Source organism: Microtus oregoni, unplaced genomic scaffold (assembly GCF_018167655.1).
Source record: "Microtus oregoni isolate MIOR12 unplaced genomic scaffold, Mior012 000018F_ref0000195, whole genome shotgun sequence".
Classification (NCBI taxonomy): Eukaryota; Metazoa; Chordata; class Mammalia; order Rodentia; family Cricetidae; genus Microtus; species Microtus oregoni.
In genome coordinates, this window is record NW_024543077.1 from 2,884,463 (window position 1) to 2,911,442 (window position 26,980).

Here is a 26,980-nt window from a genome sequence, read left to right on the forward strand (position 1 = left end):
CAATCCCCACAGTTACCAACTGGTTTATAAATAGGCCAGGCTGGTGTGCCTTTCTGTCCGAGGTCATCCCAGAGACCCCGGAGAGTGTAGTTCTCTCTTGAGCCCCTCTCCCCACATCTGATCAGGCCTCTGGATGGGTCTGATGTCTGCCCCTGCAAACACACGGCATCTTCCTTGTCTCTTCCACCAGTGATGACGACATTGTATTTGAGGACTTTGCCCGCCAGAGGCTGAAAGGCATGAAGGACGACAAGGACGAAGAGGAGGACGGCACTGGCTCTCCACACCTCAACAACAGATAGACTGGGGCCAGCCCTCGTCCTGGCAGCTCCAGGTCAACATCTGCACTCGGATGCTTTCTCCTCCCCGTTCTGGTTCCCCCTTCCCTTTTGTTCTTCCAGTTTCTACCAAGGGTCTTTCTACCCAGTGGTCTTCCGAGTCTCGGTGATGAGCCTCTGGCCTCAGAACTGGCCTCCCGTCACCATGCCAGCAGGACCACAGCACATCCTCCTCAGCCATCTCTCTGCGATCACCTGTCCACCGTCTTTTCATGCTCCTTCCCAGAAAGGCTACACCATCTGGCCTTGGGATTTGGCTTGAGTTGGGGAGCAGAAAAGGGAGGGTGTGTGGCCAGGAGGCCAAAGCGATGGTGGGTATGAAGACGTGGAGACGTTGGGCAAGATGGATCAAAACACACAGGAAGATGTCTGCCGTCCCAGGAGGTGATGGTTTGGCAGCTAAAAGATGAGGGTATTGCAGGCTGGAGAGGACAAGACTGTGAATGGATTCTCAATGCTTTTTTTTGTGGTCTAGGCCCACCAGAGACTCCTTCCCCTCCATCCTCATCCTTGGTCCATGTCCCTGTGTTTCTTGAGGGAGGCACACAGACTCCAGACATGAAGAGCAACGGACTGACTTTCTAGCCAGCGGACACCTAGATTGAGGCAGGCTACAGATGCACCCACACATCTGTCACAGTACAGATAGGATCAGTCACCTTACCTTTGTTGCACTGTGTGTGGGGGCACGGAGCAGGGACGCGGGTCTCTAACAAACACCAGCCCCTAGCAGTGAGCAGAAGCCACCGAGAAGGTTGTCTGAAGGAGTTAAGAGATGGGGCAGGGCAGGGGATGAGCATACATCCTCCTTTCCCGTGGTGGCTAGTCCTGCAGGAGGCAAGGATGGAGGGCCACAGGCAGCTGAAACCACCTGTATCTTCCAGCTCCCTCCAGGGGTTTTACAGTGACTTGGCCCTATAAACTGGGGGGGCGGTGTGCCTGAGACCACCATTTCTAATGCTAAGGGAGCCTGTCCCAGAAGGTGGCACCCCTAGAGATGCACTCCCCTGTAAGAGAGTGCCTCCTCTCCTGGAGGAATTGACCCCATTAGTACCTACCAGGGTTGTGGGTACCCAGTGTCCATCACTGGTGTTAGTGTGCTTGATGGGGGTGTCTCCCAGGGTAACAGGGCAGACAGGTGGTAAACCAGTATTCAAAGGTATACTTGTTTGGTCTTTGATGCTAACTTGTTGTGTGACCTCGGGCCAGTTCCCTCCCCCTCTTTGAGCCTCAGTTTCTTGTTGGAAAGCCCGTAGGCGGACCAGATGATCCCCAGAGTTTCCAGTGCTAGTTTCTGTAAATTTGTGGCTCTCTGAGCTTCTAGTCTACCGGGTGCGGCTGAGGCTGCCAACTGCCCCATCTGCCTTTAGAGGAGATTCATGGAACCTCAGGGGACTCAGGGCTGGGCAGAGCCTCTGTGGATTTCTCTGTCCCAGAGTTTGTATTTGCTGAGGCTTGCACGAGAAGTCTGTGGACAACCTTGGGTTTATCAAATATAATGATTAGCAGGCAAGAGGATCTCATCTCAATTTCTGCTCTCTTTTCTCAGTTCTGTACTTGCCTGAGAAGGGAGACCATGACTTTTGTTTTTGAGGCAGAGTATCATGTAGCCCAGGCTAGCCAAGCACCTACTATGTAGCTGAGAATGATCTTGAATTCTTGATCCTCTTTTCTCAAGTGCTAGGATTACAGGCATGCCCCACACTTTTTTTACAGATCGGATCCCAACCGTTTTCAGTCCACTGTGCCCAGTAACTGTAATAATTTCTCATGGTGAAATGATCCAGGCTCACTGGCCCTGCACCTTTTATGTCTCATAAACGGTCAACTCAAGGCCCCTCTTTGCAGATTAGAAGAGCCAGTTTGGGGCAGTCGTAGTCCCTGACCAGCCCTGGAATCATAACTGCAGACTCTCCTGGCATCCAGGCCCTGCCAGAGCTAGCTGGGTACTTTTGCACCTATAGAGTTGATAAAAATCTTGAAGAATTTAAAGCGAGCATGTACCCTCCACTAGCTTCCACTAAAACCTTTGGAGCTGATACAAGGCCATTTAGCATTTGAGCTAACCCCTCCCTGTCAAACCTCCCTCCCATCCTTAGCTTGTACAGCCCAGGGTCTCTCAGGCGGATCTCTTGAACTTCCTGCACACCTCAGCATCCCACTTACCCTTCAGTTTACCCCACAGATCAACTGAAATTCCTCCAGCCGCAGGGAAGTCTCAGAGCTCTCTCTCTCTCTGTTTTGAGCCAGGACTGCCTAAGGTGGATTCCAGCCCAACCATCCTTTGTTGACAGCTCTGTTCCTTTATGCTGGGTGCTGTGGACACTGGGGTGGATTTCCCCCTAGAATCCCTGTCTGTAGAAAGCTGCTGGCCGGGGGAAAGTGAGAGGCAGTACTGACGGCACTGGCTACAGCTAATCCACACAGTGCTCCGATGTGAGTTTGGACACAGTGGACCTTCCAGGTGGAAATTACACCATGGGAGTCTGGAATTAGGTGTCACTTGCCTCTACTTCATTCACAGTAGTGTGCTGTCATCCCGGGTGAGGTACTCGGGCTAGCGTGTCTCTTTGGCCTCTTCAGTAAGAGGCTTAGATCCCTTACTGCAGACACCATGCCTAACCCCCATCTCATGACATGGCCCAGTATTCCTTCTCTGTCCTGGAGTGTTCCTGGTCAGGAAGTACTTGGGAGTGAAACTGGAGGTGAAGGAGCCTCCTGAGGTTCCAGGCATTCTCGGGTGGTGTTGGCTGTGCTGAGGGACTGGGCTTGTGCCACCAAACAGCTCACACTGGGACTTTCCAGTAGACCAGAGGGCATATGTTGATGCCAGTCTGGGCAGGAAGAGCATGCTTTGGGAAAAGCTTGTCAATAGAGGGTAACCGGACTTGCCCAGTATCCCAGCCAAGAGAAGAGTTCAGTTCCAGAAAGATAAGGATGGAGTTGCTTGGCTGGGTCCTGTGGCCATTTCAGCTTTGAAGCCCAGATGGTCCCCACTGGAGTGTGGGCTCACAACCTGATTCCCACCTGGTGCAGTGAAAGGGAGGTACCATGTCCTGAAAGTCCCCAAGGCCACCTCTCAGTCCCTACTAACTGGAACAATAGTCTTTGTCTGCTTTGTTTGTGGGATTCCTATGAGGCAGAGAGGAGAGCCAGGAGCCAGCACTCTGTAGGCTGCAACCTGCCACACAGAGGTGGCCCTGTCACTGCAGGGATGAGGCTCGAGGTCACACAGGAAACTTGCCGTAGAATGAGCCCTCTGTTTGCCAGTCTCTGTCTTTTGTCCTGATTCTCCTGGTTAGATATCAGCCACAATGACAATTAGCTGTGGTGGCCTAGGCGACCACACTGGGGAGAAGCGTAGGTGCTATTTGTCCAAGGATGGGCCCCAGCAACCGGGACACAGAAGACATGGGCATTTTCAGTGATAGGGGGACAGGGAAAACATCCTGGACTGTCCTGGGCCGGGATTCACCCACCTCCTAGAGCCCGCAGAAGCCAAGAAACCTGGACTCTGACCATAGATCAGGTTGCTGAACGCAGCTTTGTGCCACCGAGAAATCCAAGGGTGAGAGGAAATAGATGTTGCCTCTTCTAGGATTCTGTCCAGGACCTACAGAACCTGCACAGCTCCTTGGAGACCTTTGGGAATGTCCAGTCCTCTTGCTCTGAGAGCTGAGCCCTGGCTGATCCATTCACAGCGGCTGCCGCACCCCAGAGTCAGCTCTCCCCCACCAATGGCTAATGCCCGTGTGCGTGGCTTCCATCCACCAGAGAGGGGTTAGGCTCCAACCCTGAACTCCCAGGACCCAGGCAGGTGCCTGTTCTGATAGTTACTCTTTTTAAAGTTAAGGACCAAATGAGACTCCTCTGATTTTTATCTAAACACTCAGCCTGTCTTGGGCCTGATCCGGGCAGCTCTCTAACTCCTGTCCTCCCCTCCTGAAGCAGCCTACTGGTGGGGACAGATCCACACCTCTGCCACCCCCATGCACACTGGCTTCACAGGGAGGCCCGTGGGAGGGGAAGCACCCCCTCCCTCAACATTACCAACCTGTCATCCCCCAAAAGGGAAATCACAGTCAAAGCACAGGTCCCTGGGACCCACCGTCTGCCCCAGGTACCATGGAGGTGTTCCATCCACACAGCCTCGCTGGGGTTGCTGCCAGGGGAAGTTGGGGAAGGGGCGAAAGGCCAGGTCTCCAGCCTTTTTCCTCATTCCTGCTTCCTCCAGGATAACTCTGCACTTGACTCTCTCGTCTTTCGAGGTTTCACTTTTAAACTCTGCTTTGAAGAAAAGCTTAGGTTTGACCTTAGACCAGCAAGCACAGGCTCTCCTCTGGCTCTCTGTGTGTTGGGGTGACTCCCACGTGCTGACGCAAAGATACTTTGTGTTGGAACTCAGGTCACCAGGTCCTAGCACTTGAACACACATGGGCTTGTTTTCTAACTGAGCCACCCCAGAGCTTGGGGATGAGTTGGAACCTTATGCTCAGTGAAGGGAGGGCTTGGCCGTGATATTGACATGTGCTGCGTGGTGGAGTCCCCCTGGGGACTCATTCTCAGGCAAGGCCCCGTGGCTCAACAGGAAGAGCAGGGCCATGGGAGGAGAAGCTAGGGCTGGCCTCTACACACAGCCAAGGGGTGGGAATCCAGGCTCACAGAAGAGATATACCAGGAGCCGGGTGGTGGTGGCGCACGCCTTTAATCCCAGCACTCAGGAGGCAGAGGCAGGCGGATGTCTGGGAGTTCGAGGCCAGCCTGGTCTACAAGAGCTAGTTTTGGGACTGGCACCAAAGCTACAGAGAAACCCTGTCTCGACCCCCCCCCCCCCAAAAAAAAAGAGATATACGGGGGGGGGGGGGGTGTTTGTGAGGCCGGATTCTCCAGAGACATTTTAGGTATGTCTTCCTTGAGTGCATCTCCTAGGATCCCACTTCCACACCCGTGAATGCCCATGTGCACAACAGGAGGCTTTTGTGCCCCAGAGGCTGATTCCCCCCTGTAGTCAGCTTCCGTGCTGATCTGCATGCTCACGGGAATTCACCTGTACCACAGCTCACTGCTGAAACTTGGGCTAGCGTTTGGCACAGTCCTGCCTGGACTTCCTGGCATCCTAGGTGAGGATATGAAGCTCAGGGCACTGCTAACCACATAGCATGAGAGAAAGATGTTTATGTTCAGTCCAAGCGTGACTTAGGAGACCCCCACTGACCTCAGGTTCCCTACGTGTAAAGGGCTAGCACCAGGCTCTGCCCACCTCACAGGGACGACCGGAAGGGATCTAAGTGGGCAGCCTGTGTGAGGGAATAGGGTCTTGCCTGGGCTGCTGACCTACAGAGCCCACAGCAGAATGAAAATAGGGGATAATCTGTCTTCCCTGGGCATCTCCACTCGGTGTTAGGTCCAGACGTAACTGCTGCCGGGCTGCCTCTTCTGGGGTGGGAGCTGATGTGTGTCCTGGGTGTGGTGGGGAGGGGTGGCTGGGGCAGCCTCGGGTCTGTGACCCTCTGTGACGTGATGGTTTTTGGCACATTCATTCCTGGACCACATCCAGGTCAACCTGTTGTTCCTGTGGCTGCCCTTGTTCTGTGAAGTCATTATAGTTTATTCAGCTCCAACAGGACAGATGAGCAAAAGAACCTTGAACGAGAGGCCATTAAAGGCCTTTTGTGACAGACGACATTGGCTGTGTTTTTATTTCTTGTCTCTCAAGCCCCAACAGGACAGGGACCGCAGGAAAGGGGCCGAGACATGCCCGCCTGCCCGGGACTGCCCTGGTTTTGTGCCTCCTCTGGGCTCTCCTGAAGATTCCCGAGGGATTTCCCCATTTCTGTTTTTCTAATGTCTAGCCTCGTGGCCTCAGGGGGAAGCTGCCAAGATTTGGGTCTCTCTCAGAATTGCCTGGATTCCATGAGCCCTGGTTGACTTCTGAGTTGAAGACCCTGTCTCTCGTCTGTTACTGTCTCCTCAGTTACAGTCCTCAGCCCAGTCCTGGTTCTGGCTCTGCCCGTTCTCCATAGCCTGCTCTGCCAGGTCTTTCTGAAGTCACTTCAGTTCCCCAAGCTTTGCCTCCCCTGGGCTATGGGATACAGGGGAAGAGTAAGGACCTAGATGGAGAGGACCAGCCAACATTTTAATAGACAGTCTTATTTTCAATTAAAGAGAAGGCATGGTGGGCGGTGGTGGCAGAGGCAGACAGATCTCTGTGAGTTCAAGGCCAGTCTGGTCTATAAGAGCTAGACAGGCTCCAAAGCTACAGAGAAACCTTGTCTTGAAAAACAAAAATAACAACCTAAAAACAGGAAGGAAGGAAGGAAGGAAGGAAAGAAGAAAGAAAAGGTATGCTGGACAAGGTAGTGCACACCTTTAATCCAAGCTCTCGGGAGGCAGAGGCAGGCAGATCTCTGAATTTTAGGTCAACCTGATCTACATAGTGAGTTCTGGGTCCATCTAGCTACATAGGGAGACCCTGTCTCAAAAAAAAAAAATAAGGGAAAGAAAGAAAAAAAAGACCCATGAATATGATAATTAAAAAAATTGATTATGTGATGAAAATTTATTTTTCATATTCCTATAAAAATTGTGTCAACTTATGTCAAAGCCTTGTCCTCCTGTGTAGCCATATGTGAGGGTCATTCCTTTTGTTCTCTTACAGACAAAGCAGGACAGGAGGGATACTTGGGCATTTATCTTTTTTTGTTGATGCTTAGATGTATGTATTTTTTGTGTGGGAGCATTTTGCCTGCATGTGTGTATGTACCGTGTGCATACCCAGTGCCCAAGGAAGTCAGAGGAGGGCCATGCCCCCGAGAGAGAGAGAGAGAGAGAGAGAGAGAGAGAGAGAGAGAGAGAGAGAGAGAAGAGAACACGTGCAGATCAGAAGACAACCTTGTGGAGTTGGTTTTCTCCATCTACTTTTTTTTAAAAAAAGTTTTTCGAGACCTGGTTTCTCTGTAGCTTTGGAGCCTGTCCTGGAACTAGCTCTTGTAGACCAGGCTGGCCTCGAACTCACAGAGATCCACCTGCCTCTGTCTCCCGAGTGCTGGGATTAAAGGCGTGCACCACCACTGCCCGGTTCTGCATCTACTTTTATATGAGCATGGGTGCTCAAACTCAGGCCACCAGGCTTGAGCTACAAGTGCATCTCCACACTGAGCCATCTCACCAGCCATTGGTTGCTTCTAAAGACAGCCTTGGAAAAATCAACATTCCGCAGATGATAACAGGTCCCATAGTCTACACAATATAACATTCACACTATCCAGAACATGATCTAAAATTATTGTAAACACACACATGCACATACTGTGACCAGAACTTAAGATAAAATTTACAAAAGGCTGCCGCACACCGAGGCCCCGGTCTGTGCTCTATGCGCTAGACCCCATTTTGCGCGCTTCGGGCAAGGGGCTGGAGGTTGAGAAAACACAGACGCAGAGACAGACTGACACAGGGACCTTTAAACACTGATACCAAAGCCCCTCTTTCTTAACACCATGTAGGCTTAAATCAATGGCCAGCAGGTGAAAATCCCATCCTCTGATCCTCTAACTAGGCACAGCTTCTAGTAACTTCACTTAGAAGGTTCTAGGAGGGAAGAGCAGCTGAAGGCCAGGACTCATTAGTCCCAACAAAAGGCACCAACTCTAAGAAGACTTTCATTCTAAGATTATTATCAGAGGTGGTAGTTTATAATTTAAATGGCTAGAAAGACATCTATTTGTTCAAAGCAGAGACACAGAAACTATAGGGAAAATAACAAACAGATTTTAGGGTTAAAAAGTAACTGAAATAAAATACACACTGGCTAGGTTCACGTTAGGGAGGTAACAAGAAATTCACTGAATCTGAAGATAGATGATAGAATTTTTTTACCTGTGAAAAAGGAGGGATACATTTCTTTTAGAGTTAACAGAGCCTTGGGGTCCTGGGTGTGTGATAATATGTGGGGCCTGTTCATAGTTTCATTGTCATTTGACACTCAGAGCAGAGGAGAAAGACATTGCTGCAGAAAAAGTAATATTTGAGGAAACATGGCTGCTCCCTGCCCCAACCTGATGGAAGACACACATTAACATATTCGAGAGGTGAATTAGGCAGGATTCTGTGGAGGATGAGACCCTTAGGATGCACATATTATGAAGGGCTGGGTAGCCCAACCATGGTTTTCTATTTGCTGGAGAGGCAGAGAACCTAGTAGCTACTCTACCTACAAAGCTGGCTGGAACATGAGCGGGCCAGCTTGCTTGTTGTTGTTGGTTTTTTTTTTTTTTTTTTTTTTTTTGAGGCAGGGTTTCTCCGCAGCTTTTGGTTCCTGTCCTGGAACTAGCTCTTGTAGACCAGGCTGGCCTCGAACTCACAGAGATCTGCCTGCCTCTGCCTCCCGAGTGCTGGGATTAAAGGCGTGTGCCACCACCTCCCGGCTTGTTGGGGTTTTTGTCCTGCCCATACCCCCAGCTGTTTAGTCCCAGAGAAAAATCACACAAAGATCTCTGTAAGTTATAAAGCTGATTGGCCCATTAGCTCTAGCCTCTCACTGGCTAACTCTCACATCTTGATTAACCCATATTTCTTATTTATGTTAGCCATGTGGCTCTGTACCTTTTTTCAGTGGGGCAGCTCACATCCTGCAGCTTCAGTGGTCTGGGCAGGAGTGGGAGGAATCAACTTCCTCCTTCCCAGGATTCTCCTATTCTCATTACATCTTTCTACTTTTTTCCTGGTCTGGTTTTCCTGCCTATATTTATCAGCGTTTATTTATAACATGACTGACAGAATACAGACAATTCTCCCACACCAGCTGGCTGCCTCTGGAGCTCCAGTCTGGTGTTGAAGGCCTGGGGGATTTCTAGGGAATCGCTGGCATCCAGGCCACACTGGAAAACTGAGAGACCTGGAGTCTGATGTCAGTGGAGGACAGAGGAGGTCAGCATCCATGGCGGCCTCAGTGAGAGGCACACTCATGCACTTTCGCAGGAACAAAGGAGACAGGCAGAACTGTTTCTTCCTTGGCCTCTTTATATCTGGGCCACCTGCTGGGAGATGCCCCCCCCCCCTACTCTGAGGGTGGATCCCTTCCGCCTCTCAGTCACTCCTCTCTGGGGGATGTACCACAGACACACCCAGAGGTACGTCCTCCACGTGATTCCAGATCCTACAGAGTTGACAAGATTAAACATCACCATTTGTAGAAGAAAAACAATGTGTAGACAAATATTACTAAACTCCTACAACCCAAGATCAAGTTAAAACTCTTGAAAGCCACTAGAGAAAATGATGTATTCCAGAATGTTCATCCATTTAAAGAATTACTGTCTGAACACAGGTTTCTCAGGGGAAAACATGGAAGTCAAAAGAACATGAACTAGATTTAAAAGGCTAACAGAAATGTGGACTCCGAACTTCATATCCAGTAAAAAAAAAAAAAATCACCCTTTATGAGTCTTTGTAAGACAGATTCTCAAATTAATAAAGACCAAACGAACATATCACCATACTTACAAAAAAAAAGCAAATAAAACTTTTCAGGATGAAGGCAAATTATGACAAAGATAAGCTCAGATTTTCAGGAATGCAATGTGATGGACATAGTGATGATTTGGGTAAAAATACAAGGTTCTGTTGACTGTTCTTTAGGACGATGATCAACGAAATGAAGAAAGACCGTAATGCTGGCAGGGTTGCCACTCCTGACAGAGAATTAGCGCCATAAGACATCTGTAATGTGAGGGAAATTAAGGACTTATTTATTCACGCATCTGTGTTGTATTTGAGGGCTGTCGAGAAGGCTCAGGAGGCAAAGGTGACTACCACGGAGTCTGATGACCAGAGATTGATCCCCAGAACCCATAGGGCGGAAGCAGTGAATCCACCCTTACATGTTGTCCATATATACATGTGGATGAACACACACATAGGCACATGTGATGAAAAAATGTAAAAATACTATTATACTTGAAGTGATGAAGTAATAACCCTAAGTAGACCAGGAAAAGGTGTGTATATTGTGATCCCTGGAGCAACAATTCAAGATAGAAACACATCTATAAGTGAAAATAGAAACAATAGCATATTAAAAATTAATTCCGATATTTCAAAAAAAGGCAGGAAATCAGAGACAACTACAAAAAGAAAAATAGATGGAAAAAACAAAAAAAAATAGTATTTAAAAAAAATAAAACCAATAAAACCCAATGATATCAGTGACTATAAGAAATGAAAATGGACTAAACACAACAAATTAATGGCAGAGATTGCCAGACCGGGCTTATCATCTAACTAAATTCTGTCTATAAGAAACCTGTTTTAGGGGGCTGGAGAGATGGCTCAGAGGTTAAGAGCACTGACTGCTCTTCCAGACATCCTGAGTTCAATTCCCAGCACCCACATGGTGGCTCTCAACTATCTATGATGAGATTCGGTGTCCTTGTCTGGCATGCATGCAGCACATTATATACATAATAAATAAATAAATCTTTAAAAAAAGAAACCTGCTTTAAATGGGGACCTTGGGAGAGGGTTGAAGGGGAGGGGAGAGGCAGGGAGGGGAATCAATTTAAAAAGATAGCAAAAGAAAAAAAGAAACCTACTTTACATATAAAGACAAGGAATGTACTAAAATTTCTTTTTTTTTTCATTTTCTTTTCTTTTCTTTTTCAAAACAGAGTCTCACTATGTATTTCTGGCTGCTGGCTGTCCTGGAACTCACTGTGTAGACCAGGCTGGCCTCAGACATACAGAGATCTGCTTGCCTCTGCCTTCTGAGTGCTGGGATGAAAGGCGTGAGCCACCAGCTGGCTGATGTGTTAAATTTTGTAGGACGGAGGCCAGGTGTATTGTTTCACACCTATAATCCCAGCAGTCAGGAGGCTTAACTTCAGCTCTAGACCCAAAACAAAACAGCCCCTCAAAAGTTAGAAAAGCTACACCATGCAAACAATAAAAAAGCACAATTAAGGGCAATATTAGTAATTGACAAAGTAGATTTCAGAACAAGGAATGTTAATAGAGTTGGTGAAGGGTTTGTACACTAGTAAGAGTGTCAATTTATCAAGACATGATAATCCTAAATGCACAGTGCACCTGGTCATTGTGTGTCCAGATACGTGGTGTAACAAGGGGTGGAGCAGAAAGGATAAATGTACGAACCTAAGTACCCCTCTCTCATCAGCCCGACTGAGGCAGAAGAGGGTACAGAAGGTCTGAATGACCTAATTGATATTAGCATGGCCTAGAAGACATCACTGCATAATTTATCCCCAAACAAAACAGAAGTATTCTTCTCAAATACATAGTTTGTATTTTCTGTGCCTAAAGAGATCCTTAATAAACTTAAAATTTTTAGCTCATAATTTTTTTCTCTGATCAACACAGAAATAAACTGGAAATTAACACAAAAAAATGTATGTGGGAAGTCTGCAGGTATTTGGAAATCAAGCAACACCTCTAAATGGCTCAGAGAGGAATTCACCAAAAAAGAAGAGAAAATATTGTTCTGAACAAATATAGAATTAAATGAAAAGAAGGAGTATGAAGGGAGGGCAGTAGACCATGGGGGAGGCGCTCAGCCTGCACTCATAAATTTGCATGAACATGGCCTTATGTAACCCAATACAATATAGTAATATTATCCCAGAACTTGGGAGGCAGAGGCAGCAGATCTCTGAGTTTGAGGTCAGCCTGGTCTACAGAGACAGTTCCAGGACAGCCAGGGCTACACAGATCCTGTCTCAAATGCAACACTATTACTACTAACAATTCTCTTATTCCAGGGCAAAAAAATGAAAATAAGAACAAATATTTAAGTTCATGAGAGAGGGTTAAAATGGTGATGGTCTTGGTAGGTTCAGAAAAGACACTTGAAAGACAATATCCTCCATTTATGATTTTAAACCAAAAAAAAAACTTAGAAAAAATGTTTTTTAAGAAATCATATTTAGGGCTGGAGAGATGACTCAGTGGTTAAGAGCACTGCCTGCCCTTCCAAAGGTCCTGAGTTCAATTCCCAGCAACCACATGGTGGCTCACAACCATCTATAATGAGACCTGGCGCCCTCTTCTGACCTTCAGGGATACATGCAGGCAGAATACTGAGAATGCTGTATACATAATAAATAAATAAATCTTAAAAAAAGAAATCATATTTAGGGGCTGGAGTGATGGATCAGCAGTTAAGAGCACAGTATCTTCTTCCAGAGTTCCGAGTTCAATTCCCAGCACCTTCATGGCAACTCACAACCCTCTGTAACTCCAGTTTCTGGGGATCCAACACTTTCTCTGGCCCCTCTGGACACCAGGCATGGATGAGGCACAAAGGTGTATATTCAGGTGAAATAGCATACAGCAAAATAAAACAACATTTATTATTTATATTTATTTATTTTGTGTATATGTTGTGAGTATGTGCTGGGTTTGTGGCAATCATCCTCCAATTGTTCATACATCTACAGAGGACAAGACCAAAGTTTGGACTTGCTGAGGAGTGGCCTTGACACATAGCACAGCAAGCCACGCTAAGGAGGGTCTTCTTGCCCTGTTGGGGAAGCTGAGAGGACTATCAGACAGGCTTCTGGGAGGAAGAGAAGTCTGGGGTGAATGTTGAAGGATAGGACAGAGGTAGGTGTGTGAAGAGGGGCTGTGGACATTCCGTGGGCACACTGGAGGATGCTTATGGGAGAGACAGCCTGGACCTGTAGGTAACTGTAAGGCCTTTGTCGTACTGGGGTGAAGGGGGCAGGGAGAGCTGGCAGCAACCAGAGGGAGGAGGTCACCACCCAGAAGAGAATGGGGTAGTGGCAGTGGAGCGAGAGGGATCCCGTTAATGTGGCCCCGCCATCGGTCTGGCTGCAGTGTTGAGCATGGACCAGAAGGGGCGCTGCAGGCAAGCAGGGCAAGATCTCTTTGAGAGATGCAGAGTTGGGGGCGGAACTGAAGACTAGAGAGGTGCTCAGGGCCAGAGTTCACCCCCAACAGATACTGGAAATTTCGGTCTCCATCCCTCAGCCCTAGATGCTTCTTCCTAGGTTGGTCTTTCCCAGCTGGTTTCTCAGAAGAGCCTTGCATGGCTACTTCATTCAAAGACGGTCCTTTCCTACTTACCTTGCTCCCGTTTTCCCCCTAAGAAGTCTAGAGCATGGCTGAGGAGCTCACTGTCTGGGTCCTAAGCCCACTGGCCTCTTCACCTTATATGATCTTGGTCTTATTAGCCATATTCATCTCCTTGTGACCGATGCTCCTCATCTGTGAGGCAGGAACTGTCACCAGGGTAATAGGTTAAAAGAAAAATAGCGTCTAGAAAATCTCTAACATATAGAAAATTCTGGGTGACGTCACATACTATCTTCTCTGCTTTACTCGAAACTGTATCCTTAGCTTCTTAGCAGTTCCTATGGGCTTCAATACCTCATGCATGGATAGTGGCCTGAAAGAAGAAAGGAACTGTCCCATCTCGACCAGCAGATGGCGCCTGGATATCAAGAAAAGAGAATGGGGGCAATCACAACGCCTCTGCCAATAGATGTCTCTTCAGGTTCGCGAGATGAAGAAGACACACTGAAAAGCTTGGGAAGACTCTTCCCAGGCAGGACCCTGAAAAAGTATCCAAAAGAGAGCCAGAAGGTTAAATCTTACTCAAAACTGAAGTGAAGAAGCCAAGTCTAAATTATGTTTCAGGGTCACACTCCGAAAGTTTGTTTTAGCGTTGCAGGGGTGGAGCGTTGCAGGTTGCTCCGGTTGGTCTTGGAACAGTTGAGGCTGGCTTTGAACTCCTGAACGTAATACTTCTGTCTCCCAAGAGGCAGGACCACAGGCATCTTCATCAAGTTTATTCCCTTTGTGAAACAGTAGGGAGGAACTGGCCACCCAGGCATCTTAAATCATCGCAATTACAGTTTAATGAGGTGGGGGGTTGTGGGAGTAGCGAAGTGCAGGGAGGGAGGTCAGAGCGCCCTGTGTGATCCTCTCCCTTTGGATATGTATATCACCTGGGTAGGACTGAGGCTCGGGGAGTTCTGAAAATATTTTCTGGGTACTAGGGTGAGGACCTAAAAGGGAGACAGTTTCCCCCCCGTCCTGATGTGGGCAAGGGGCAAGAAAAGTGGCCAGTATAGGCGAGGAACCAGACGCACAGCAGTGAGAGTCCTGATGCTATGCTGGGAGAGGGTGCTGTGCTAACGGGGGCTCAGGGCCTGGGACAGCTGGCTGCACCTCCAAGATGTGAGGAGGAGCTCTCATGGCCAGAGAGCAAGAGAGGGAGGGCATTAGTCACGCAGTTCTGGGAGACGAGCTGGTCCAGCCCAGCGGTTCAACACTTTCTCTCCCTCCTGGTCAAAAGTCACTGGGTCCAGGGACAGCAGTCTACACAGCTCTAAGAAATCCTTGCCCCCCCCCTTTGATTACACACACACACACACACACACACACACAGAGAGAGAGAGAGAGAGAGAGAGAGAGAGAGAGAGAGAGAGAGAGAGGTAGCTGTAGAATCCTTTTTAAAAGTAGGGTTACATGTAGCCCAGAGTGACCTGAAACTTTCTGTGACACCAAGGATGACCTTGAACTGATCTTTTTGTCTCCATCTCCCAAGTGCAGGAATTGCAGGCATGCAGGCATATGCTACGACATCCCATCTATGTAGATCTGGGGACCAAGGTCAGGGTTTTATACATGCTAGGAAAACACTCCCCCAATTAAGCTGCCGCCCTAGCCTGTCCACTTAAAAAAATAAACATCTGAGGTTTTATTTTTTGTATGTGTGTATCTCTATGTGTATGGAATATATGTACAGGTGCTTCAAGACCAGCAAAAGACTTGGATATGAAGCTACAGGCGGTTCTGACCCCCCAGTGTAGGTGCTGGGAACCAAAGTGGCATCACTGGAAGAACAGCAAGTGATCTTAACCTTTGAGCCATTTCTTAAGTTCCCGCTTTTTTTTTTTTGAGATTTAAATGGAAAAGCGTTTTAAATTTTATTCATGTCCGCATGCATATGTGCATTCACGTGGGTGTGTAAGGAGGCCAGCAGAGGGCACTAGGTCCTCCGCAGCAGGTGTGAGCTGCCTGACATGGGCGCTGGGGTCTGAATCCTGGTCCTCTACCAGAGCAGTAAGTCCTCATTAGGCACTGAGCTACTCTCCAGCCCCTGCGGCTGTTGCTGTTGTTTGAGGTCTCATCCTGGCCTAAGACGCCCTCAGACTTTTGGTTATCCTCCTGCGTTGCCTCCAGACACCTGTGGTTTGTGTGCCACCCTGTCTGGCTTCTTTTGTAATAAAAATTTATTATTTTTTAATTTTTCCATGTGATTATTGATAGTGAGTCCTTTTCCATCAAAGTCTCCCAGCGTGAGTGGCCAACTCAGGGACTTCCCTGACATCCTATGTTTGCATGGCCGCATTCGCAGTGACCCTGCGTGGCACCATCTGGACCCAGAACAGCAGTAAGATCTGGTTCTTGTATGTGAGCCCTGCGCTCAGCAGGTGTTCAGCAGAGCCAGTGCAGGAGGAAGGGTGGGTTGAAAGGCAGGGACTTGAGCTCAGGCACCCAGAATCAGCCCGTTGCTCCCCTCACAACAGACATGGGCCCCGGCACACCTGCTACCTCCAAGATCAGGACTCCTTCAACCTGTCTGAAGCAATTGATGGTGCCCCCACCCCACCTCCCACTGTGCTGTCTTTTTTTTCCTCCCTAGGTTTCCATGGTTCATCCTGGCTTCTGGAAGTGGTACCACAGGAATAAGAAGATGCCGAATCCGGAGGTGATGGACCCACCAAGTACTCGGGGAAGGCCAGCCTTGGAGGCGGGAGTTCTGGCCTCTGTGTGACCCGAAGCAGCTACTGTACACTCTGAGCTTTGGTCTCCACACCCATTCAAGGAAAAGTGCGTTGAGCATCTTCTATCTTCAATCCCCGGAAAAGCTGCCCCCGCAGGATGCTGAGGGAAGTGAGAGGGCGCACGAGGTGGGGTGAGGTTGTGGAGCAGCGTTATTAACTGCCCTCCTCGCTTCTCTCAGCCTAGGAAAGGCCATGCCAGTAAATTAGGGCCGAGCATCTGCCAGGCCGACTTAATGAAGATGGAGAAGGCCTTCAGTCGGAGGCAGTGTCTGCAGAGGTCACAGCCTGAATGGAAGAAAGACAGAGCTGCAGAGAGACAGGGAACTCTAGGGGACAGTGCCAGCCTGCGCTAGAAAGGTGGAGACTTACTCGGCAGCATTCCCCAGCACACAGGACTTGCAAGGGTTCAGATGGCCTGGGAAGACAGGTGCTTAGTCAGATTCGAACTTGGTCCTCAGGCTCAAGCCAGGCCCTCATCGGCTCTCACTCTAGATCTGAGGAGCAAGAATGGTCTCAGGGTCACCAACACCAGAGGTTCCCAGAGAAGTTTGGCAATTTTGAACCTCTTATGGGGATCACAGAAACCTGGGAAGTCTGCCCGTCTCTCTGAGTGCTCACAGGGTTCTTGTCTACCACAGTCTTGACAGTTCCACCCACAGTTACCTGCCGTCACCTGCTCACTGCCCTACCTGCTCTCTAAGGAGACATCCAGAGATAACTTTGCCCCTGCCACTCTGTCCCTGCTGCCCCATTCTCCGGGCCTCTCCCCACCCCTTATTTGTAGCAGCTCCTGGGAGAGGCTTTGGATTGAGTGGATGGTATGGGGAGTCAGGGTGGCTCATTCCTGGAGGCACAGAACTAAGGAGGCTGAGAATTGAGGGTCTTAAGTCCAAAGCCAGTTTAGGCCACGCAGCAAGATCCTGTATCAAAACCAACCAGAGAAAACACAAACCAAGGGCTTGTGGGTGTAGCTCAGTGGTACAGTGATTGCCTAGCCTGTGCAAGGATCTGGATTTGACCTTCTTGGCATCACAAAACAAAACAGTACAAACCCCAACTCAGCTCAAATGCTACTTCATCTACAAAGTCCCTTTAGGCTGGGTCTGGGGCTCCCGGTCCTTAGGCTCCTTAGGACTGGCAGAGCTGTGTCCAGCATAGGCTAAGTGTGAGGCTAGACCCACAGAGGACAAAGGCTGGGGACATGGGCTGGCATGACCAGGACCTGGCTTCTAATGGAGTCAGTCCATCAACAATACGAAGTCAAAGCCTTGCATCATATACAACAGGCCTTCAATTGACTTTTAAAATATCCGCTGCTATTCCATGGCTCAGGAAAACTAAGTTCTTAGCAGAGTATCCAAAGTGGCACCATGTAAAAGGTTCAATTGGTTTGCCGAAAATGCACCCACAGCCAACAGCACCCTTTATCTGCTAGGATTTACTGCAGTTACGGCACACTTTCAGCACCGAGGTGATCTGTTGAGAGGTGGTTCCCTAACCTGGATAAGAACATCACTATTCTTTTCTAGAGGACGCCCAGAGCACACACTGAAGGTCCCTGACAGATGTCCATGGAAAACGGCTGGGAGGATGGATACAGCATCCACTAGGAGAAGACAAGAAGGAAGTGCACTGTGTACCGCCAAGACAACAGAGGCTTCCCATGGCACCAGGATGACCTTTTCAATGTTTAGAAGCCACACATTCTAGAAACACGTGGCTCTGAACTTTTTAAAATACATGCTGGAATTTTAGACTTCTGCCCATGATTTCAGGGCTTTGAGAACCTAAGTAAACAACTCTGGGAATCCTGAAATAAGAGATGAGCCACTTCTTCCAGCCTGGGGCCCACCTGCTTCCCACCGCCTTTATAAAGCGGGGGGTCACTCTGCCTCACCCACCCCCTCTAGGCTGCTGTTTCTCCTCCTTTTGTACACCCAGTGCTCCCTAGGCAAAAAGGCTAGCAGGCAGATGGGCCTGGAGCAGCCAATGGCCCCTCAGACAAATTTGCCTCAGTAAACTGCCTCTCCTCTGTAGCTGGCCTCTTTCCTAAGAGGCTCATCCCAGGCAAGATTAGTCAATCTAAACATATTTCCTTCCAGGCCCCCACCCCAAAGGACAGGGAGTGTAAAGAAGTGTAGAATTCATTGCTGGTTGAGGATAAGCCCATTTCAGACCATCAGAAAGCAGGAGGGTTTGGAGAGTGGTGGAAAGTCCCTCCACGTATCTAGCCTCAATCTTGCTCTGTGAACCCACAGTCCATTTCTCCCCCCCACCCCCAGCTCCAGAGAACACACAAGGGACATGGCCTCAAATGCCCCCTTGCCACCTCTCGCTGCCACCAAGGCCCCAAGGTCAGTAGGAAAGACACAGTACCACTTACAAGAGCAGAGAGTATCGGAGATTATTGCAGACTTTATAGAAAACAGCTCAAGGGAGGTCCAGATTTCTCAGTTGAGGGTGGGAAGGCGGGCCTCAAGCCAATACACAGAGGAGGAAGACTTCCTGTGCAGAGGCAGCACGGGCCTGCCATTCTGCCTGACTTAGGGTGAGTGGCAGCAGGGAGGCGGCCCCTCCTCACTCACCATTGTGCTTTGGGATCTTGCAGAAGGCAGGGCGCTGAGGCCATGACCTTGACCCAGGAAGGCTTGTGACTGAGACAAGAAGTCAGACTCTATCCTCCTCCAGAAGGCATGAGAGGTGGTAGCGAGGATTTCCCAGGGGAGGACCACATGGGTGAGAGAGAGTGCAGACAAACTAGACAGATAGCAGCTCCCGGCCTCTCTTTCCCAGATGGACCAGTGACCCTGGTTTGGAGGCCCTGCACACCCCACATGCTCTCTTCCTCACCAGGGTTTGCCTATGCGCCATAGGGTGCTTGCCCTTGTCCCGCAGGATGGGAGAACTCCTTCTAGGAGGGCAGTGGGTAGCACCCCATGATGGGGGAGATTCCTCTCTGGACCCGGATCAGAGGCAGGTAAAGTGCCGGTGATGGGTAAGCCTAAGACTTGGGCCAGGGCACGGAAGTGACCGAGGTGAAGAGCTGAGCTTGAGACTGAGGACAAACACTGAGCGTTGGGACTTCCAATTCCCGGTTGAAAAGGTTAAGGATGGATTCTACACCAAGGCATGTCCCTGGCTCGAGAGGGACAGGGCTGGAGCTGAGACCCAGGCAGGGCCAAGGAATGGAGAAGCTTGAGCTAGAATCAGTACATGAAGCACGCCAGACTAGAGGAGGCCACTTAAGCCACAGAGCCTCTGGATGTGGAATACGAGATGGAGGGCTCAGAATTCTGGGGTGGGACAAACGGCTCAAACTCCACAAAAACCTTCCGATAAGACCAGAAGTGATGTAGACCCCCTGAGCTCTGAGAAAAGGACTGAGGGCTCCTAACTGGGGACAGGGGTCAGTGCAGTCTAGCCAAGGTGTCTGGCTCAACACGTGTGTGGTGGAGAAAGCGCTAGAGATTTCCAAATGGAAGAGCGGGGTCTTGGAAACAGATGGGGGCATCTCTGGGTTTTTGACCTGGAAGCTCTTAGGCCAGGGGAAAAAACCAGTACACCTTGGAGTTTTGGGTTGGGAGAGATGCTACGATTGATCCAAAGGTCTCAGAGATCCAAACTCCATTGGTGTGTCATCTCCAGGGCTCAGGCCAGGCAGGGGAAGGCTGGGTGGTCCCAGTAAAGTTATCAGCTGACAGGGACAGCCTCCCATTAGGGAGGTGAGGCTCAAAGACCAGAGCCCGGGGAAGTGGCCCGGGAACCGGAGGGGGCAGCCGGAGTGGGCGCGCGGCGCGGGTCTGCATCCTGCTCATAGCGATAGTGGTAGCCTTCCATCTGGTCCCTGCAGGCCTCGCGCAAGTTGCGCATCCAGCGCTGGATGCCACGGCGGTTTAGGTAGAGCACCATGAGGAAGATGAGGCCGATGAGTGCCAGCACCAGGCCGAAGAAGACGTAAGAGGCTTCCAGCTCCGGGCCGGCGACGTCCACCTCTTCCCCGCGCTCGTTAGCATCGCCGTCGGCGCAGCCCATCCGCGCCTCGTCCAGGTCCACCAGTGGCCGATCGAGCAGCGCGCGCGGGGAGGCGCAGCGCAGGCGGCGCGCGTCGGGCACGCGCTCGGTAGCGTTGTGGAGCCAGGCCAGCAGGGGGCGCGAGGTGCACCCGCAGATCAGCGGGTTGTCCGCCAGCAGCAGGCGCGGCCCGGGTAAGTCGCCATCGCGCTCGAGTGCGCGCAGCTCGTCGGGGCCCAGGCCGGTCAGTGCGTTGACGCGCGCGTCCAGCTGCTCCAGGCGAGGCAGGCGCAGCGCAGCGGGCGGCAGGCGACTCAGCGCATTGCCCGCCAAGCCCAGCAGGCGCAGCTCTGCCAGCGGGGTGAGCGCGGCGTCCAGGGCATCCAGCATCCCGGGGCCGCCCCGCGCCAGCGCGTGATTGAGCTGCAGCGAGTGCAGCGCTGGCAGCCCGCGGAAGGCACGGGCTCCCAGGGCGCGAAGTGGGTTGTGGCTCAGGTCGAGCGCCGCCAGACTGGGTAGCCCGTCGAAGGCGCCGTCCTCTACTACCTCGATGTTGTTGTGTGTGAGGCGCAGCGCAGTGAGGAGAGGCAGGCGCACTCCCTCCGTCGCCTCCTCATCTCCTCCCGCGAAGGCGGCCGCGCGCAGCACAGTCAGGTTGGCGCCCACGATGGTGAGGTTGCGCGCGTCGGGCGGCACGTCCCGCGGCGGCTGCCGGAGCTCCGCGCCCGACGCGCAGCGCAACAGCAGCCGGGGGCTGCCGAAGCAGTAGCACTGGAAGGGACAGGGCGCGGCGGGCCGGCTCAGCGCCGCTGCCACGAGCAGCAGCCCCGGGAGCGGGCTCCAGAGCCCCCGCTGTCCCGCGCACGGGGCCATCGCGGCCGTCCCCGCATCCAGCCCCCAGCCAGCCGCGCTCACCAGTGAGTTGGGAGCGCTTGGTGATGATGGGGTGGGGGTGGCACGGGAGGGTGGGGGTAGGCTAGACCTTGACCCGGAGCGGCTGGCTGTCCCGATCTGTTTCTTCTGCTTGTAAAGTCCAAGAAGCCTCCACTTTGCTGACTGGGGGGCGATAGGGGTCAGGCAGGAGACCCCCGCCCCCGGTGCCCTCGTCGCCCTGCGCTCGGCCTCCGACTTCCGCGGCCGTTCTGGGCTCCGAGCCGAGTGGGCAGGGTTTGCCTCCCCCTCCCCGCCTCCGGGCCGCCTCCTCCACCCCCGGCGGAGTCTCTGCACCTCCTCGCTGAGGGAGGCGGGGTGGGAGGCTCCGGAGCAGCAAGGCTTAGGGCCGCTGTGCTCTCTAGTTCCCGAGCTGCTAAGAAGTTTGGCTCCCCGAGCTCTGACTTGCTTCTTTCCCCACCCCCTACGTTTAGGCAGGTTCTTTCCCTCCTCCCTCCTGGCACGTATGGGCGGGGCCCGGAGGGCTGACCTGGCAGGTGGGTCTGTGCACCCACCGAAGGTGGGAGAGGCGTTTAGAACTGCTACCCCTAGAAGAGGAGGTGGGGCTGAGGGTGGGCTGAGAAAGTTACTCTTCTTGTAGTCAAGGAAAGGAGCTGTGCAAAGGGCGAGAGCCTGGAAAATACCTAGCTTTGCCTGCCTCTTCTGCGATCCCAGTTCCTTTAGGTGCGGCCATTTCCTCACCTCTGCAGGTCCTGTGCGTCAGTCAGTCTTTTGTCGACTCTGTCCCATGCCGGAGGGGAGTCTACAGTACCCCCTGTCCCCACACTTCCCATGCCCCTAACTCAGGCTGCGCTGCCTCTGTCAGGACCTCTCCACCCTTCGGGCTAACCCCTCTCAGACTCAGGGACTGGTCGGTGGAGAGACTCAGCTCTTTGCTTTCCCACCTGCTCCAGCACCTGAGCACCCTTAGGATACGGTGTTCAGCTTTGTCCCTCCAAACTCCCCCACCAGTCAGTACTGAGTGGGGGTGCAGGTTGGGGGAGAGGGCTCCAGAAGTAGGGAAATCAGGAACTGGTTTTGTAGGGTGGGGTGGGGGTGTGGTAGCATCCAGGACGGAGGTGGGGGCTGAGCTGCTGATAGACTTGTTTTGTTCTGGATTTTTTTTTTTACTTATTTACTTTTGTGTTCTCTCTCTCTCTCTCTCTCTCTCTCTCTCTCTCTCTCTCTCCAGAACTAGGAAGCTCAAGACCTGATTTAAAGAGACAGACTCCGGAGCATTCCTGGTCTTGGCATGAATTATTCAGGTTGGAGAAGCTGACATTTGATCTCCGGGCCATTCGAGTATCTTGCTTGGCAGAGCTGGTTGGGATGGAGCCTCTCCTCCTCTCCAAAAGAATCAGTCAGTCTTTTTCTTCTGAACTGGGGATATTTGGTTGACTTTTCCCCTGAAGTTGTATTTAACAGATCGACCAGCAGATTGAAACTATTTAAGAGGCACAGCCTGCGGTGGTCTGGGTCTCAAGCAAATACCACAACAAGGGCCAGGCTGATGATGCTGGAGGTTGACCCAGTCCTCTCTCTCTCTCAGTCTCTATGATGGCTCTCCCAGTTACTGGAAGATGATAGTAGTAATTTTCACATTTAGAGTTAGACATGTCTGTGTACCTGGTCACATGAGTTTATACATCCGTGTGTGCCTCTACACAGAAAGGCAGGTTTTACACACACTACCCATGCCCATGTGTGGTCTCATAAATCTACGTGGGCATGTGTAGCCTTGCACAACTTGCACAGAGCAAGTTCAAACAGATTGGTCTTGCACAGGCTCATCAGTGCCTGATCACATAGGAATGTAGCTTGGAGGGCAACATGGCTTACGTCCATAGACTCAGAAGTACACCTAAGTGCTTGAATGCATATTTGCTGGGCCGGAGCAGGTTTCAACTACAGCCTCAGAGGAGGCGGCTTGCAGACTCACATGCAAGGGCAAACATGCAGATGGAGCCCTGGGCTGTGCTCTTGGTCGTTGGAGATCTCAGATCCGTTTTCTCCCATGGCACAGGTGCTCCAAAAATGAGGGACCAAAATCATCTGCCTCCTTGGCTGTACTGCATGGAGACCTTCTGCCTTCAGCCCTTAAGAAATTGAAGCTCACTGCCAAGGCCCGTGCTCCCTCTCAGGTTTTCATGGCAGCTGACTTCTGGTTGCTGCTCACTGCTCCCCCTGCAAGGAAAAGGGGCTTCAGGGCAGCAGGCAGCCTTCATTAATTGGTGCTGAACCCTTCATTTGGGGAAGAGAAGCCTAAGAAGAACCTACAGCCATTGAGCAAGGGGACCCATGTTCTCTGTGTTCTCTGGAAGAAGAGCCCTCTCTCCGGGAGTTGTGTACAGTAGGTGTTTTAATAAATGTATGTCCACTTGAGGCTGAGGCTGTTTGTGCCCTGATTCAGTCAATGCAAGTGTCTGTTCCTTGACCGGGTATCGCCTTTGCAACTCCTGGCTGTGCTTGCCATCTTCTTCTGGAATTGTCATTTAGTGATCAGAGTGTAAGAGCATTCTTGGGCTTTTAATCTGTCGGTAGTGGGGACTCCAGATCAGACTGATTCCTTTGTTGTCAGGGCAGAGCTCAGGGCTCAGCATGGAGAAGGAATGAGGGAGAGAACCTTCACGGAAAGTCTCTGGCTTGAGACCAGCGAGGTGAGGGTCCTCCTCTATAACTGTACCAGGAGACCCTCACCTAGAAGGTTAAGTGCTTCTCTCCCACTCCAGCCAGGTCAGGAGCTCAGGTTCCCACAGTTCCTTTGCAATACCAGTCCCCTGCACCCCAGGCTTCCTCTCTCAGCAGTGTGACTGGGAGCCTCTGGGTGGTGAGCTGACCCTCTCCAACTCTCCTTGAGCTAAGAACACTGCATCACATCCAAGCAGAGAAACTGGCAGCTGTGCACCTGGACCAGGACTCGGGGTTTTGTTCATTTGTTTGTGTTTTGAGACAGGGCCTCACCATGTCACTATGGCTGATCTGAAACTCCCTATGTAGACCAGATTGGCTGTCAAGATCTGCTTGTCTCTGCCTCTCAAGTGCTGGGATTTAAGGGGATTGCCAGCATGCTCAGCTTGGGTCTCTGTTCTTGAGTTTCTTATCCCACTAGATCTCAGGATTCCTCTCTGAGCCTTGCAAGCTGGTGTCCCTCCTGTGCTTGGATCTCTTCTCTCTGGCCTTTTTTTTTCTCCTTGGAAAGACCCTGCTTCTTCTATGCTCCTGTGCACCTGGAGCACAGGGAGGTTGGTGACTTCCCTGGGATCACCCAACAGCATCCATCCCTTTTCTCAGCGGGCACCAGTTCCTCATTGCCCTTAGAGATGCTCGAAGACCACTCAAACTCTTGGGGAAGTCCCTCTGTTTCCAAACCTCAGCTTCCCTATCTGAAACAGAAGAAAAAAAGTGTATATTGACAAAGGGCTTCTTAGTTCTAGACTCTTTAGATATTTAGGCATAGAAATAGTATATAACTCATTCATATCTGTGCCTCCACCTTCATATGTGGCCTTGAACTTGGCTGCTTGGCAGTTAAGACCTTAGCTTGCTTAGTCATACAGTGAAAGCAACTGTAAGCTCTCTCTCTCTCTCTCTCTCTCTCTCTCTCTCTCTCTCTGTGTGTGTGTGTGTGTGTGTGTGTGTGTGTGTGTGTGTGTGTGTGTGTGTTGGGGGATCCCTTTCGGGTGTTTCTCTGTCCACTTTTCTCTAAGGCAGATGGAGGTGCACCCCAGCAGTATGGCATGATAATTGTGGGAGACCCAGCTCATCTTTTCTTGCATCTCTGTGCTGCCCTGGCTGGGAAGGGGGAGCTTCACTGTGGGCCTCCCTCTTCCGTCACTCATCACAGCCTCCCTTCTCCCGCACTGCCTTGAGACACAGGAAAATCCATAGGCCCGAGATTCATTTTCTCTATTGAGTCAGCAGAGACCATACTCTGCTTGGGAGGGGTGGGGAATTGGCTTTTAAATAACTCTCTGATATCTAATACCCTCCTCCACTCTGTGGCCTGCCTCTGGGGAAAGGCTAATATAAATGAGTGGGCTGAGTCCTGGGGAAGTGTAAGTGCTCTTGCCACCCCCCTCCCCTTATGAACTGCTGACAAAGATATTCCCTGACTCTCCTGCACTGGGTCTGATGGCTTATAAAGGTGTTTCAGGCTGAGCTTGAGATCCCATTTAGAATCAGCAACTTACATTTAGCAAAGGGCAGGGGGCCCACAGCTTTTGGCTTTGGTCTCCTGCCGGGATGTGACTGAGCAAGCCACAGTCCTTCCCTGGGTTTTTAGTGGGTTGTCACTGGTTCCTCTGTAGCGGTGGGCTGTCATAGTTTGTTGCGTTGCCCTAGGCCTCCTTCCCTTGTAGAGACACCATGCTTCTCCATCACTCTTCCAGGAGAAGCCAAGGGGCACAGTCTCTGAATCTGAAACATAATCAGTGGTTGGCCCAGAATGCCACTGAGTCAGATGCTCAGAAGCAGGAAAGGGTGGGGAAGAGGGAGCAGCAGAGTTGAGTCCCTTCTTTTCCTACCCCATCCCTTCCCTGTTCTCTTCTCTTCTCTGTTTTGCAGATAAAAGTAGGGTCAAGAGCAAGAGTCCATTTGAATCTTGGCTTCCTTGAAACTCAAGGAAGGTCTCAGCAGCTGTGGATGCAGCTGGAGAAACTGGGAACAAACCCCTGATCCTGAGCTGCACAGGGTCCAGGCTTCCAGTATTGGAAATGAGCGGGCTTTGTTGATCTTCTGCATCGCTCAGAAAACAGGGCTCCATAACTGTTGGCTGCAAGAAAACACTGGCTGGGTTAGAGCTATGTATGAGTGGCTGGGAGTGTGGCTTAGTGGTAGAGCACTTGCCTAGCAGACATCAGGCCCTGGGGTCCACTTTCAGCACTTAAAAAAAAAAGTCACAAATAAAAAAAATCTGTGTTTGGAGTGTCAGCATCATGTACAGATACCCTCCCCATACACACACACAATTGCTTTTGAAGCTGTCCATGGGGTCATCTCAAATGAGTCATGACCCAGGAACTATATCCACGTTTTCTAACTCGAAGCATGTTGCTGGTACCATTTGCCTGATTCAGACACAGAATTGGGGGCTGAAGTCTAGGCAGGGTTTTCTTTTGCATGACTTCCTCAGCCTTCTCTTGGGCTCTTGTGCTCTTCCTTGGCTGTAATAGTCTTCCACTTTCAGAACCACGGAGTCTTGATATCAAAACATTGAATTCTAAGAACCACAGCCCTGGGGAGCCATAGAGTCACGGTGTCTGTGAAGCAGGAATAGGCTCTTGCGGTGTTGGTAATAGGAATGGCGGGGAATTAACCACAGCAAGGCTGTGGGAGGCCATCCCAGTGTTCCTGAATGCATCCTACCGCTCTGATCTATACTTTCACGCTGTGCCTTCTCACACTGAATTTGGCTCGACCACATCACTTCTTTGGGATAATGGCGCACTGGCAACTGTGGTGCAAGCAGGGGGTTAGTAAGTGCTTAGACTTCCAGGATGCCTTTTTTTTTTTTTTTTTTTTTTTTTTTTTTTTTTTTTTTTTAGCTTCCCTGAAATTGCTATGTGTAAAGACACAAGGATGGAGCCAGAGCGAGCCATCTCAGCTGACTCCCCCGAGACCAACCAGATCCTAGACGTTGTTGAACCCAACTGCAGCAGCACTCTACGACAGATCCAAGCTCTAACTGTTAACTCGTGGAGTTGTGAGCCACCCCTGAGGGGTGATTTTAAGCCACTGAACCTTGATGTGATATACATGGCAGAAAGCACCCCATGTAGAGTCTGAGAATCAGAAGCACAGACTCCCAGGTACATTTTATATGTTCCCTACAATTCCAGCATCAGTGTTATGGGACCAGAAGCTGGGACCACT

General features: G+C 50.8%; 2 protein-coding genes across 4 annotated transcripts in view; one reads left to right on the forward strand and one right to left on the reverse strand.

Annotated features, from left to right (window-relative positions):
- The window catches only part of LOC121458738 (beta-arrestin-1-like), a 69,316-nt gene extending 65,118 nt beyond the window's left edge, over positions 1 to 4,198 (forward strand). For all 3 annotated transcript variants that reach the window (XM_041668047.1, XM_041668046.1, XM_041668045.1), the window contains one exon: positions 191 to 4,198. In XM_041668047.1, the coding sequence (XP_041523981.1) occupies positions 191 to 302 (112 nt within the window). In that variant the 3' untranslated portion in view covers positions 303 to 4,198. The remainder of the gene's footprint in view (positions 1 to 190) is intronic.
- Positions 4,199 to 18,563: 14,365 nt separating this feature from the next.
- LOC121459006 (trophoblast glycoprotein-like) lies at positions 18,564 to 21,289 on the reverse strand. The gene has a single exon (XM_041668465.1). It carries the CDS (start codon positions 21,050 to 21,052, stop codon positions 19,898 to 19,900), a length of 1,155 nt encoding a protein of 384 aa, XP_041524399.1. The 5' UTR covers positions 21,053 to 21,289; the 3' UTR covers positions 18,564 to 19,897.
- Positions 21,290 to 26,980: the final 5,691 nt, after the last annotated feature.